Source organism: Rattus norvegicus, chromosome 1, assembly GCF_036323735.1.
Source record: "Rattus norvegicus strain BN/NHsdMcwi chromosome 1, GRCr8, whole genome shotgun sequence".
NCBI classification, from domain to species: domain Eukaryota; kingdom Metazoa; phylum Chordata; class Mammalia; order Rodentia; family Muridae; genus Rattus; species Rattus norvegicus.
Window position 1 is genome coordinate 105129992 of NC_086019.1, and position 12304 is coordinate 105142295.

The following is a 12304-nucleotide window of genomic DNA, read 5'->3' on the forward strand; positions in this document are numbered from 1 at the left end:
CAAGAGTTTCTGGTGACTGGGTTTGTCAGAACCCAGTAGAGTCTGAGGGACCCGGGACTACCCAGAGACAGAAGTCCTTCTAGTAAAGCAGGGACCTCACATTCTTTTCTTTCTGTAGTAATAAGGATTGAACCTAGTGTGACACCCAGGCAGTTCAAATGCCTTACCACTGAGTTTTTGGCTAGGGTTGGGAATGTATCTGGTGCTAGCACAGGCTATCCTGGAATTTGTTATGTATTGCAGGATTCGGGGCAATCTTTCTGCCTCATTCGGTAGATCCCTTTCAAATGGGCCTCTCTGTATTTGCTCCCAGGTGTTGGGAGCCCTTTCCTCCAGGAGAACGTACCACAGGCACATCTGCCCTCAGGGGCACACAGTGCCCTTGTCACCATGAGCTATGTCGGAGATGGGAGTGGTGAGCGGGCCCCTCTACTGTCACCCAGAGGAGCAGGTAACCTTGGACCACTGGTATTTAGAACATGTACCCTTGGAAGTTCAGGATTCCACAGCAGATCCCAAGCTGCCGCCTCTTGCACCATAGGATCCTAAAGCCGAAACTCTTCTTTCCCCAGTATACACTCGGGGCAATGGGCCTGCGGTCCGCCATCTCTGCTGGCTCCCAGACAGCTCCGATTCAGATGTGGAGGAAGTGACCATGGAAGACATTCCTGTCATCTCCCGACCTCCCAAGACGCACCTGGCAAACCGACGCAGGGGCTGGTTAGCCTCCCCAGGACCCGGTAATGTGGGGAAAGGGAATAAAATCTGGCCCCTGGTTCACATAACAGGTTGTCATCCTTGACTTGGCAATAGGTTTATATGGGACACCTTAACTCCTGGGTCTCATATTTCATCTATTGGTCAGGGTATCTGGCCTGGTTTAGTGGATTCGGATGTAAAAGCATCAGTACATCAAATGTGTTTAATTAATTTGGAGAAGGAAAGGGTCTTCTCTCTCTGTGGCTGTGGCACATCCTGAACTCACAGAGATCACTGGCCTCTGCCTCCTTGCGTGCTGGGATTAACAGTGCGTGGTACCACATCCAGATTATTATAATTCTTTTGAGTTCTATGTATGTGCATCTGCGTATTTGTGAATGTCAATGCAGTTCCCAAGAAGGCCAAAAGAGGAATTCAGACCCACTGTAGGCATCTATGAGCCATCAGATTTGAGTACCTGGAACCAAACTTGAGTTCTCCACAAGAGCAATACATGCCCTTGACTGTTAATCTATCTCTCCAGCCCCTCTATAGATTGGTTTTGTGAAAGCTTTTTTTTTCTTTTGGAGGGGGCAGGAGTTGTGACACATACCTTTAATCCCAGCACTGGGGAGGCAAAGGCAGGTAATCTCTTGAGTTCAAAGCAAGCCCAGTCTACAAAGCTAGTTTCAGGCCGGCCAGGGCTCCACGGTGACTCTGACTCTGGCCTCTCCCTATGGGTCCTCAGGGAGATCAGGAGGTAGGTCCGAGTCCTTGTGGACTCCATGTACGTATGAAGTACAGAGAATGTGGTCAGTGAAAGAAACAAGCGAGGCAGCTGAGAACTCGAGTTCCTGTCTTATCTAGCCGACGAATGATCCTCTCCTAACCAGGACCTGGATGTCCTGACCTGTAGCTGCTTCTACCCTTTAGGGATCAGTGAAGAGGAAGAGGTTGAACCCAAGGATGCCAGAGTTGAAGACAAGACACCCAGCCCAGACCCAGACCCTACAGAAAACTCTGATAGAGTTCATGGAGACTCGGCATCCTGCAATATGGAGGAAAACACAGCCAAAAAGAATATAGAAACAGCCTCTGGCATTGGGGTAGGGTGGTACTAAACATCTACAGCCCAATCTGCAGGGCATTTTGGGTGAGGGAGCAACAAGCAAGGTGAAAGCCTGCGGCATGGTGGCACAGGCTAGTATTTCTAGCAGTCAGGAGGCTGACAGAGGGACTGGAGTTCAAGGCCAACCTGGGCTACATAAGGAGACTCCCCCCCCCCAAAAAAAAAACAAAACAAAACAAAACAAAAAAAAACCTCAGTCAGATACTGACTCATAGAGACTACAAGGTATGATTTGGAAGGCTCGTTTTGTAGTCAATATGATGTCATGGTTGCTAAGCAAGTGTTCTTACCACTGGGCAATACCCGAGCCCCACCAGGGGATTCTAGGCCAGAGGTGCTACTGCCTAGCAATGCCCCAGCAATCTCATCAGCGTGTTTCGCCAGGAATGTTTGTACATTCCAGAGGGACGGTCTCACACAGATTATCCAATGGATCTGTGGAGTCCATGAGGTGGCAAGCTTGACCAATCAACAGATGTACCAACTGGGTTGGGTGGGCTAGCTGATGTGCTTGACTAACACATCTTAGGCACAACTAACCTTGTGTCCTCGGGGTCATCTCTGAGCTGGAATAGCCAATCAGCCTACTTCTCAACTTTTGATTTGCACCTGAATTAGGATGAAGACCCGGAGAAGAAAGAGGCCACAGAGTCTACAGAGACAAACAATGCCCTAGTGGCATCCAAGGTCTTGCAAGGAGATGGTGACACCAGTAACCACAGTGCTTGGAACATGACCTGCCCCATGCCTCGCACTCCAGGTCCTCGGCTCGGGGAGGACATGGAAGCTTACGTGTTGCTCCCTGCACCCCGAGAACACATGGTGCAGTGCCGCATCGTCCGAAACAAGCATGGAGTGGACAAGGGCATGTTCCCTTCCTACTACCTCTACCTGGAGGCAGAGGATGGTGTAGCAGTACGCTCCAGCCCTTTGGGGGTGGGTAGGCCTGACACTGGAGGGGACAGATACGAAGAGAAACAAACCCCAAACTGTAGGAACAGGTCCCCTTTTAGGACAAGGTTAAAGGTTTCTGGAGCCAGATGTGGTGGTATACAAGGGCAATCCTAATACTTAGGAAATAGAGGCAGAGGAGGATCAGGAGAGAAGGTCAAGCCTGGGCTATAGAGGAGCTCAAAGCCACGCTCCTGAGATAACAGGACACCCTGTTTCAAAACAAGACTACAAGAAGGGCCAGAGGGTGTGGTGACGCATGCCCATAACCCCCCCCCCCACACACACACACACACACTAGTTAAGCAGAGGAAGGCAGACCTCTGAGTTGGAAGCCAGCCCTGTCTAAACAACAAGCTCCAGGTCAGTCAGGCAGCGACATGAGATCCTTTAAACAAAACGATTTTTCTGGTCTGTGTCACACAGGACTTGTCAGCTCCCTGCCCACTTCAGAACTTCAAACTTTTAAAACGTCCTGGCTTAGGTCTTCCCCACTCTATAGCCAAGCCTTAACCATTCCAGAGCTAGTCTGTTATCTGCCACACCTCCCTCCCCCTTGGAACATATAGGTCCCTTTGGCCTCCCATGAGTCTCTGTGGCAGTCAAGCCCACCCAATCCTGTTATAAACCAGGCTCCTCAAAGTGGTCTAGTCTAAGGCTAAGCCACACCCTTCTCTATCTGACCAGTCTCCTTCCCAGTGTGGCCTCCATCTCCTCTAGAAAAAGCCTATCCTGTATGTTCAGAACTATGTTCAGGACCCTGGTTCTAGACAGGTGTCAGAAATCAATCCTGAAAGCCTGTTCCTCTGATCTACAGCATTTCCTTCTGGCTGGGCGGAAAAGGAAACGAAGCAAAACTTCAAATTACCTCATCTCCCTGGACCCCAAAGACATGTCTCGCAATGGGAACAACTTTGTAGGCAAAGTTAGGTAGGTAAAGCCTTTTTGGTCTGTGAGGAGGCAGGTGGCAAGAAGCCAGGAGAAAGACAGGTAAATGGACTACATTTCCCAACAGGCCTCAAACCACAACACAGAACCTGCACTTAAGCCTGATGGGTTTTGTAGTTCTGCAGATTGTATCTCCACTGTTGGGAAGGAAAAAGATGAAAGTTTTGGATGCCATGAATACAGGCTAGCATTTAAGATGTATTGTTTTACTTTTGATAGGCAGGCGGCTGGGACCCCTCAGTCCCTGTGGGGAAAGAGACCTAGAGTGTGTGAGTTCTTACCTCCTAGGTGGAAGAGGGTTCTTGGAACAGGGAGCTGGAACTGTGGCTTTTCTTAGAGGATGGGTTTGGGAAAGCACTTAAAGAATAATCACAGTCACAATTACTCTGTCCACACCCTCCTGGAGCAGATCTAATGTCTTGGGCACGAAATTCACCATCTTTGATAATGGGGTGAACCCTGAGCGTAACTACTGGATTCCAGACAGTGCCCGGATCAGAGAGGAGTTGGGAGTTGTATGTTATGTAAGTATTCTGGCAGAGGCAGGATGGGGGTGCCAAGAGGTAAGAAAGCGTCAGGAGCCAGACCAACTGGAATTTAATCTATCTTCCCAGGAGACCAATGTCTTGGGATTCAGGGGGCCTCGGAAAATGACCGTGATCCTCCCAGGAATGGACAGCCGGAAGCAGAGGATGAAAGTACAACCACAAAATGTGAGTTTTTAAGATCGGAAATCTCAGTGATGGGAGAATCCAATCAGAGATCTCAAGGTGGGGCAATGGTTCACAGGTCACATGTGAAACTTCATGGCTTTCCCAGAGTCCCATCTCAGAAACTTCCCGAGACTCAAAAAGTCTGGGTCTAATGCTGGAGAGATGGCTCAGTGGTTAACATAGCATATATTACTCTCCCAGTTGGAGAGGAAAGGCTAGCCCTGTCTAAATATCAAGTTCCAGGCCAGCTAGGACTATACAGTGAGACCTTGTCTTAAAATAAAAAAATCCCAGGACTCGGGAGGCAGAGGCAGGCAGATCTCTGATTTTGAGGTTAGCCTTGTCTACAAGTGAGTTCCAGGAAACAGGGCTGCACAGAAAAAAAGTCCTGTCTCAAGAAACAAAAAGTAGGACTGGAGATGGCTCAGTGGTTAAGAGCACTGAACTGCTCTTCCAGAGGTCATGAGTTCAAGTCCCAGCAACCACATGGTGGCTCACAGACATCTGTAATGAGATCTGATGCCTTCTTCTGGTGTGTCTGAAGACAGCTACTACAGTGTACTTGTATATAATCTTTTCTTTCTCTCTCTCTTTCTTTCTTTCTTTCTTTCTTTCTTTCTTTCTTTCTTTCTTTCTTTCTTTTTTTGGAGCTGGGGACGAACCCAGGGCCTTGAGCTTGCTAGGCAAGCGCTCTACCACTGAGCTAAATCCCCACCTCTATAAATATTTTAAAAAAAAAAAAAAAAAGAAAGAAAAAGAATCAAAAAGTAAGGGCTGGAGAGATGGCTCAGTGCTTCAGTGGTTAAGAGCACTGACTGCTCTTCCAGAGGTCCTGAGTTCAATTCTCACCAACCACATGGTGGCTCACAACCATCTGTAAAGAGATCCGATGCCCCCTTTTGGTGTATCTGAAGACAGCTACAGTGTATATATATATATATATATATATATATATGAATAAATAAATCTTTTTAAAAAAAGTAAACCTGGCAATCTAGAAACACTGATTCTCAAACAAATAATATATGCATCTGGACTAAAAAATCGGGCTCCTGGTGGGATAACAAACGATGCCCTCTGTATCTTTAAGGATCAGGATTCAATACTGAGTCGCGTACAGAAAGGCGCTAGACATGGGCTGCTCCTACTGCAGAACAAGGCCCCATCGTGGAGCGACGAAAGCGGCGCATACGTACTCAATTTTCATGGTCGCGTCACGCGGGCTTCTGTCAAGAACTTCCAGATAGTGCACCCGGATGAACGTGAGCTCCTAGCAACCGGAAGATGGGGATAGGGCGGAAGCGGGCACTCACTCAAGTACAACTAAGTAGGGCGGGTGCCTCGTCGCAATGCATTTTGGGAGATGTAGTTTATCGGGCTCCTTGAATTTCCTAGTTTGGTAAAAGTAAGGAATTTGACTAGTTTCTGGTTTGCTCCTCAGCGGACCACCTGGTGCTCCAGTTTGGCCGTGTAGCACCAAACATATTCACGATGGATTTCCGATATCCTCTTTGCCCGCTCCAAGCCTTCGCCATCTGCTTATCCAGTTTCGATGGGAAACTGGCGTGTGAGTAACTGAATAAAATACCATCCCTCACCAACTCTGTTCTGTGCGTTTGGAGAAAGCTTCACGCCATGCCTCCTCCTCTCTTTTTTAGTTTTTTGATACTCAGTCTGGTCTCCAACAACTATGTAGCTGAGGCTTGCCTTGAACCTCCGATCCTCCTGCTCTCTGAAGTGCTGGGATGACAAGCATGCACCTTTGTGCCTGGCCTTGTCTTTTAACAATAAATCTTTTGATTAATTTTTTTAGTTAGTGTACAAAATAATGGGCTTCGTTATAACAGTTTCATACATGTCGTCGTTGTACCTTGCTTGTATTTAACACCCTTCCTTGTCCCTCTTATTTTTTGAGACAGCCTTACTCCTTACGTTATCCTTGTCTTGGAACTCAAGTCAATCCTACTGCCTCAGCTTCCCAGTGGTGACTTGTGTTTGGACACAATTCATATTTAGCCTCCCTTAAGCTATCAATAAGTACACACATATTTAGCCTCCCTTAAGCTATCAATAAGTACACACTTAGAGCTTATCACTACAAATCAAAAGGCTTTATTTCGTATTAAAATAAATAAATAACAAAAAACTACTCAGGCTTAGCCCCGCCTTCCTCCCAAGTCCAGGCTGGGAGGAGGGATTTCACTGGGAAGGGGAGAGGGAGTGGTCACATCTTGGCTGAGGGGTGTGGCCTCAGTGGAAGAGCAAGGCTCAGGCAGTGGAAGAGACGAGGACGACAGAGGAAGGGGTAGGTTTCTAAGGCGTGTCCATGCTCTGGCCCTGAAAGCAGGGGTAAGGTAAGGACCCAGCTGCTCCTCTGCCTGGGCAATGCGTCGAGCAAAGCGGCTTCGATCTCGTGCAAACTGCTCCCAGGGGCCTCGACGAGCAGCCTGGGCTGGTCCTGCCCAGACAGCAAGGAAATGGACTGTAACTTTCTCAGAGAAGTGCACCTGGGGACAGATGGACAGCGGCAAGAAATAAAAATCTGTCACGCAAAAAGTGCTTGGTATTTTAATAGTCACCTGCCTGCCTGCCCCTCTGACTCACTCAAGACACATGTTCAGGGCCACATGAGCTACAGCTATCATTCTTCCTCCCTCTTACAGGAGATTGCAAGAGAGTGAACACAGCCTTCCTGGCAGAGTTCCTATGCAACAAGTTGCAACACATGGCTCCCTGGAGTCTCCACCCCCAGCACACTTCCTTAGGGATTTTTCCAGACCACACCCCCCCACTCCTCTTCCTCCTCCTGACTCAGAATCTAGGTCCTTTGAATAAATTATATATTTAAGAAAAAAGGGCAGTATGAATCCTATTGTAATCCCAGCACTAGGACTATAAACTCCTTAGCCACAAAGTAAGCCACTTTAGGATCTAAGCTGCTAGCACTCACCTTTCTACCCTTCAGAGGAATCTCAGGGTCCTGATTCCGGGCGGGGGCTTTGAAAGATCTGAGCCGCTTCTGCAGTCGAAGGGGCAGCTTAGGGGCAGCCCAAGGTGGTGCTGGCTTCTGTCCAGGTAAATAGAAGGCCACCTGGAAGGGAGGGGGCTCTGCTTCTCCACATCCCTTGGTCTTCTCTACTGGTAGACAATGCTGGGTACTCTGGCAAGAGTCAACTGTTTCTGAGTCAACTGGGGCCACATTCTCACTGTCGTCTTCCTCTTCTGTGTCCTCTCCTGGGCGATAGACCCAGGCCTTCAGGAAGGCACTTGTATGGGGGGTGGTACAGCTCTGAGCTGTGTCTTCCTCAGCTGAATCCCAATCACCGTCATCTTCCTCTTCTGTGTCCTCTCCTGGGCGATAGACCCAGGCCTTCAGGAAGGCACTTGTATGGGGGGTGGTACAGGTATGAGCTGTGTCTTCCTCAGCTGAATCCAAATCACTGTCTTCTTCCTCCTCTGTGTCCTCTCCTGGGCGATACACCCAGGCCTTCAGGAAGGCACTGCCAGAACAGACAGAAGTCTCAGGTCCTCCTTCCTCAGCCTCTGCATTCTGACAAGGGTGACTCTGCCCTGCCCTGTGTTGCTCTGGCTTAGTTTCTCCCTCCTGCTTAGGCCTCTCTCTAGTGTGGTACTCCCAGACTCTGGAGTGGGAGCCTGAGGGTTCAGCCTTATTGTCTGTTCCTTTTTCCTCCGTGGCTCGATGTTCTGCCTCCCCTGGGCAATACACAGAAGTGCTGGGTTTATATCCTGGAGCTATGGAAGCAGCAGAGGCCTGGTGAGCCTTCTTCACGGTTTCTGTATCCTCTTCATCCTCAGCTGGACCACCCTCCCAGTGTGATGTGGGATAAGCCAGCTCGGACACACCCTCTTCTCTAGCCACCACCTCCCCAACTTTCTTATCTGCCCCTTGCAGGTGAAGGGGCTGTAGTGTAGGCAGGCCAGCTGTGTGCTCCACTTCTTGCTCTCTAAGGCCATCTTGTCCTGGCTTCCCATTATGTTCATCAATATCTGAAAGTCCCCAAGTTTTAGGAGGGGAACTTTGGGCTTCCACATCAAGGCAGAGCCTCTGGGCTGCTTTACTCCATTCAGGAGTTCCATTTCCTTCAGTCTCTCGGAGAGGTAGGTGATTTTCAGAGACCGGGGGAGGCGTCAACAGAGCATCAGCCTCTATCTGGTTTGCTCCTGCTACTGTTTCTGCCAACCAGGCCTCTGAGACCTCGGGCCCCCTCAGGCGGCTCCAGGCCCGGCTGAGGAAGCCCATCAGTGGAGACAGGAGGTAGAAAGAGTGGGCTTCCTTCCAGTGCAGGACATGCTGGGGTCTTGGGCTTGGGGCCATGTGTCTGGCCTAGAAAGGGGGAATTTGTTTAGAAGTCGCTCTGGAAACAGTATCAGGTCACAGCACTGAGTCATTGTTAAAAAATAGTCACAGCAGCGCGTGAATCCCTGCCTCAAATTCCTAATAGCATTGCTCACACCCAACTCCGCCACTTGGTTCTTCTCTCAACATTCACGTTCTACATCCTCAGAACCAAAAGCCCACACTCTTAAACCCTTTCCTTAACCCCAGCCACAGTTTCTGGCTAGCCCTTCTGAGACCTGTAAGCGTCTGGCTTTTTAATAACCTTTCTCTCCTCAAGCTTGTGCTCAGGCCCCTAAAACCTCCTCCTGCCTACCTCTTAGACCCAGGCTGCTCCTCCTGGAGTCCCTCTCTTTATTTAGCAATGTACAAGTACTGCAGTTCTAGTTCAGGACCCCTGCCCTTCAATGTAGAGACTAGACCTGGGCTCTCCTCTCTCGGACCAAATAAAGCATCCGGCTTTCAGTGCCGTTTCCTCAAATCTGGGTTCCTCCCCAGTCTGCCCCTCAGATCCCACAACACTCTCCTAGCCTCCTCGCCGAAGAAAGTCCTCCCCAGCACTCCCCCAAAGGCCGCCCCATCCCCCACTCACCGGCGGGCTGCGCGTCACCCCGGGGGCTGGAGGTCCGGTTCGGTTTGCCAAAAGCGGTCGTGGGTCCGGATTGCTCTCAAGGCCAGCGCGTTCATGTCGCCCTCAGGCGTGGGGCTCGGGGACGTGATGTCTCACGGGCTGTCGCAAAGGCTGTCCCGGCAAAGGGATGCGGAGTCGCGCGGGGTCTCGCATGTAATCTTCCACAAGCTGCGAACTGAGTCAATCTGCGCCAACACGATCACCCGGGAGTTTATAGTCTGACGCAGCGCTATGCTGACGTCACCGGAGAGGCGGAGTTTCGGAAGTCCCTGAGAAAGGTGGAGAGAGGAAAACAACACTGAAATTCTCGCGGAGATTCCGGGCCTTGTGAGGTCACCGTGGCTTCCCAGGCGTGTCCTTGGCTCAAATCCAGAGAGCCGTCAATCTCGCAGAACTTTTGAGCAAGCACGCCAACTTCATCAGGCAGTCACATGCCGTCCCATTCTCTTTCTCTTTCTCTCTCCCTCTCTGTCTCTGTGTGTGTGTGTCTCCTCTCTCTCTCTCTCTCTCTCTCTCTCCTCTCTCTGAGAAGCAGGGACTAACCTGCTACTGCCTCCAGAGTGCTGGGATTACAGGAGTGATTTGGTTGGGGAGAGGTTCGAAACAGGACTTTCTGACTATCCGTGGCTATCTTGAACTCACTCTGTAGACCAGGCTAGCTTCAAACTCAAAGGTCCGCCTGCCTCTGCCTCTCAAGTGTTGGGATTAAAGGTATGGGGCCACCACACCCCGCGGCTAGCAGTGAATTTTTATTAGAAGATAGCAGTGAAGTTTTATTAGAAGACAAAACACCCAATGTTTTAAAATATTATTTATGTCTTTTTTTTTTTAAATGTAGGAGTGCACTATCTGCATGTATATCTGCATGCCAGAACAGGGCATCAGATCCCCACCATGTGGTTACTGAGAATGAACTCAGGACCTCTGGAAGAGCAGCCAGTGTTCTTAACTACTGAACCACCTCACCAGCCCTTGTTTGTTTTTCCAAGATTAGTTCTGGCTGTCCTGGAACTCACTTTGTAGACTCGGCTGACCTTGGGCTCACTGGGATCTCATTACCTCTACCTCCTGATTCTGGGATTAAAGACGTGCACCGGGGTTGGGGATTTAGCTCAGTGGTAGAGCACTTGCCTAGCAAGCACAAGGCTCTGGGTTCGGTCCCCAGCTCCGAAAAAAAGAAAAAGACGTGCACCCTGGGCTGGTGAGATGGCTCAGATGCTCTCCCACACACCCCGGCCAAAAGAAAAAGATTTTTTAAATCTTTATTTTATATGTTTTCCGTGTGTGTGTGTGTGTGTGTGTGTGTGTGTGTGTGTGTGTGTGTGTGTGTGTGTTTGTGCGTATGTGTGAGTATATCATGTCTGGTGCATATGGAGGTCGGAACACGGGTGGAATTGGAGTTAGAGACAATTGTGAAGCTTCTCATGGAGGGTTATAGGAACTAAATTTGGGTCCTCTGCAAAGAGTAGCAAGTGATTAGGCCCTGACCCATCTCTCTGGTCCCTTGGCTGTTTTTGGTGTGTCTGTCTGGGTTTTGTTTTGTTTTCAGACAGGATTTTTCTGTGTAGCCCTGCCTGTCCTGGAACTCACTCTGTAGTCCACGCTGGTCTTGAACTCAAAGAACAGAAGTCCACCTGCCACTTCCTCCTGAGTACTGAGATTAAAGGCATGTGTCACTATGCCTGTCCAGTCTGTCTGTATTGAGCAGGGTCTTACAGTATAGTCCACACTGTCCGGGGACTCACAGGGGAAGAAGGCCAAAGAATCTTTGGGCAATTCTCCTCCTGTGTACAGAGAAGCAGTGACCCCACCCAAGGCCTGCCTTCATGGAGTCTCCTCCTTCTTTTTTAAAAACGCATGTTTCTGTTTCCTTTGTTTTGTTTTTTCTTTTGTCAGGGACCTGTATTGTTTTTCCAGGAGTGTCTGGAACTTACTATGAAACCTGGGCTGAACCCGTGTTGCCCCAGCTGCCCTGGTACTCTCGGCAGTCCTACCCAGTATGGAGGGTACAAGTGTGATCTCAACAGATAGTGTGTGGAGAACACCGCTAAACAGACTCTTTGTCTTCACACACAGGTGTCCATGTTTTTTGAATTTATACAAAGGTTTGGCTTATATAATTTGAATTTCTGATTGGCCTGCATTCTCATGGGGGTGGGGCTCTGTTCAAATCCCAGATATAGATCCAGAGATCCAATTCCAGCCTTCCCTCCTGGTGTGTGTGTCTCAGAGACAGACAGAGAAAGAGAGTGTGTGTAGCCTGTATGTGGATCCCAGAGCCTCACACCTCACACACACTGAGCAATGCTCTCCTGGAGCTACTCTCTGAGCTCCGGTCTATAGCCTTCTTCCTCAAAATGTACTGAGATTCCATACCTCCCTTATAAATGGGCTAACAGTCTGATCTGAGGGAGAAATTTCAAACTGGCCACTTAACTCTATCCTTACCAGAATCTAGCAGGTCTAGGACTGTCTTCTTCTCCTTCCAGTCACCATCACTGCCCTATTTGGTCAAGGCCACTCTTGGGGACTGTGGGTGAATGAATAGTCCATGAATCCCTACTTGTAGCTCATACCTTCCCAGGCACCCACCAGCCACACTCTATCCCAGCTTTCCAAGGTTCTGGGAGTTGGAGATGCCATTCTTCGAAAGACCTAGGACAGCTCTCTTGAAGGTTGTCAGAAGCCCAGAACTCCAGGAACAACAAAACCATTTTGCCCTGGAGTTCCAGCCCCTCTCCAAACATAGAGGAGTCCCAGGCACAGTTTAGGAGACCCAGGAGTTGGGGGAGCCCAATCCTTCCCCTTAGTTGTGGGGGCAGCTGAGCCAGGGGTCAAGTTGTAGTGGGGAGGCCAGAAGAGGCGGGGACAGCCAG

General features: G+C 49.5%; 3 protein-coding genes across 15 annotated transcripts in view; 1 reads left to right on the forward strand and 2 right to left on the reverse strand.

Moving 5' to 3' along the window:
* Window positions 1–5739, reverse strand: part of Nucb1 (nucleobindin 1) — a 30938-nt gene extending 25199 nt beyond the window's left edge. Inside the window, exon 1 of one of the 2 annotated variants that reach the window (XM_017589802.3) lies at window positions 5637–5739. In XM_017589802.3, coding sequence (XP_017445291.1) covers window positions 5637–5647 — 11 coding nt within the window. In that variant the 5' untranslated portion in view covers window positions 5648–5739. The remainder of the gene's footprint in view (window positions 1–5636) is intronic. The other variant, XM_017589801.2, reaches the window with a different exon arrangement.
* Window positions 1–6252, forward strand: part of Tulp2 (TUB like protein 2) — a 37360-nt gene extending 31108 nt beyond the window's left edge. For 6 of the 12 annotated variants that reach the window (NM_001012168.1, XM_063266742.1, XM_063266764.1 and 3 more), the window contains 9 exons: window positions 314–451; window positions 573–740; window positions 1633–1805; window positions 2447–2764; window positions 3597–3709; window positions 4137–4251; window positions 4342–4440; window positions 5531–5702; window positions 5882–6041. In NM_001012168.1, coding sequence (NP_001012168.1) covers window positions 314–451; window positions 573–740; window positions 1633–1805; window positions 2447–2764; window positions 3597–3709; window positions 4137–4251; window positions 4342–4440; window positions 5531–5702; window positions 5882–6015 — 1430 coding nt within the window. In that variant the 3' untranslated portion in view covers window positions 6016–6041. Of the gene's footprint in view, window positions 1–313; window positions 452–572; window positions 741–1632; window positions 1806–2446; window positions 2765–3596; window positions 3710–4136; window positions 4252–4341; window positions 4441–5530; window positions 5703–5881; window positions 6042–6098 lie in introns of those variants that run through there. The other 6 variants (XM_063266801.1, XM_063266786.1, XM_063266811.1 and 3 more) reach the window with 3 other exon arrangements.
* A 277-nt stretch (window positions 6253–6529) lies between these two features.
* On the reverse strand, window positions 6530–9605 carry Ppp1r15a (protein phosphatase 1, regulatory subunit 15A). The gene is made up of 3 exons (NM_133546.3): window positions 9390–9605; window positions 7391–8785; window positions 6530–6947 (listed from the first exon to the last, which is right to left on the reverse strand). The coding sequence occupies exons 2-3, from the start codon at window positions 8774–8776 to the stop codon at window positions 6597–6599; spliced, it is 1737 nt and encodes a 578-aa protein (NP_598230.2). The 5' UTR covers window positions 8777–8785; window positions 9390–9605; the 3' UTR covers window positions 6530–6596.
* Between the last annotated feature and the right edge of the window lie 2699 nt (window positions 9606–12304).

Coding starts and splice junctions, on each gene's coding strand:
- Ppp1r15a (NM_133546.3), bottom strand. CDS start 8,776: ATGGCCCCAAGCCCAAGACCCCAGCATGTCCTGCACTGGAAGGAAGCC. Junction 6,948..7,390: donor TTCCTCTGAAGGGTAGAAAG/GTGAGTGCTAGC, acceptor ATCTGTCCCCAG/GTGCACTTCTCTGAGAAAGT.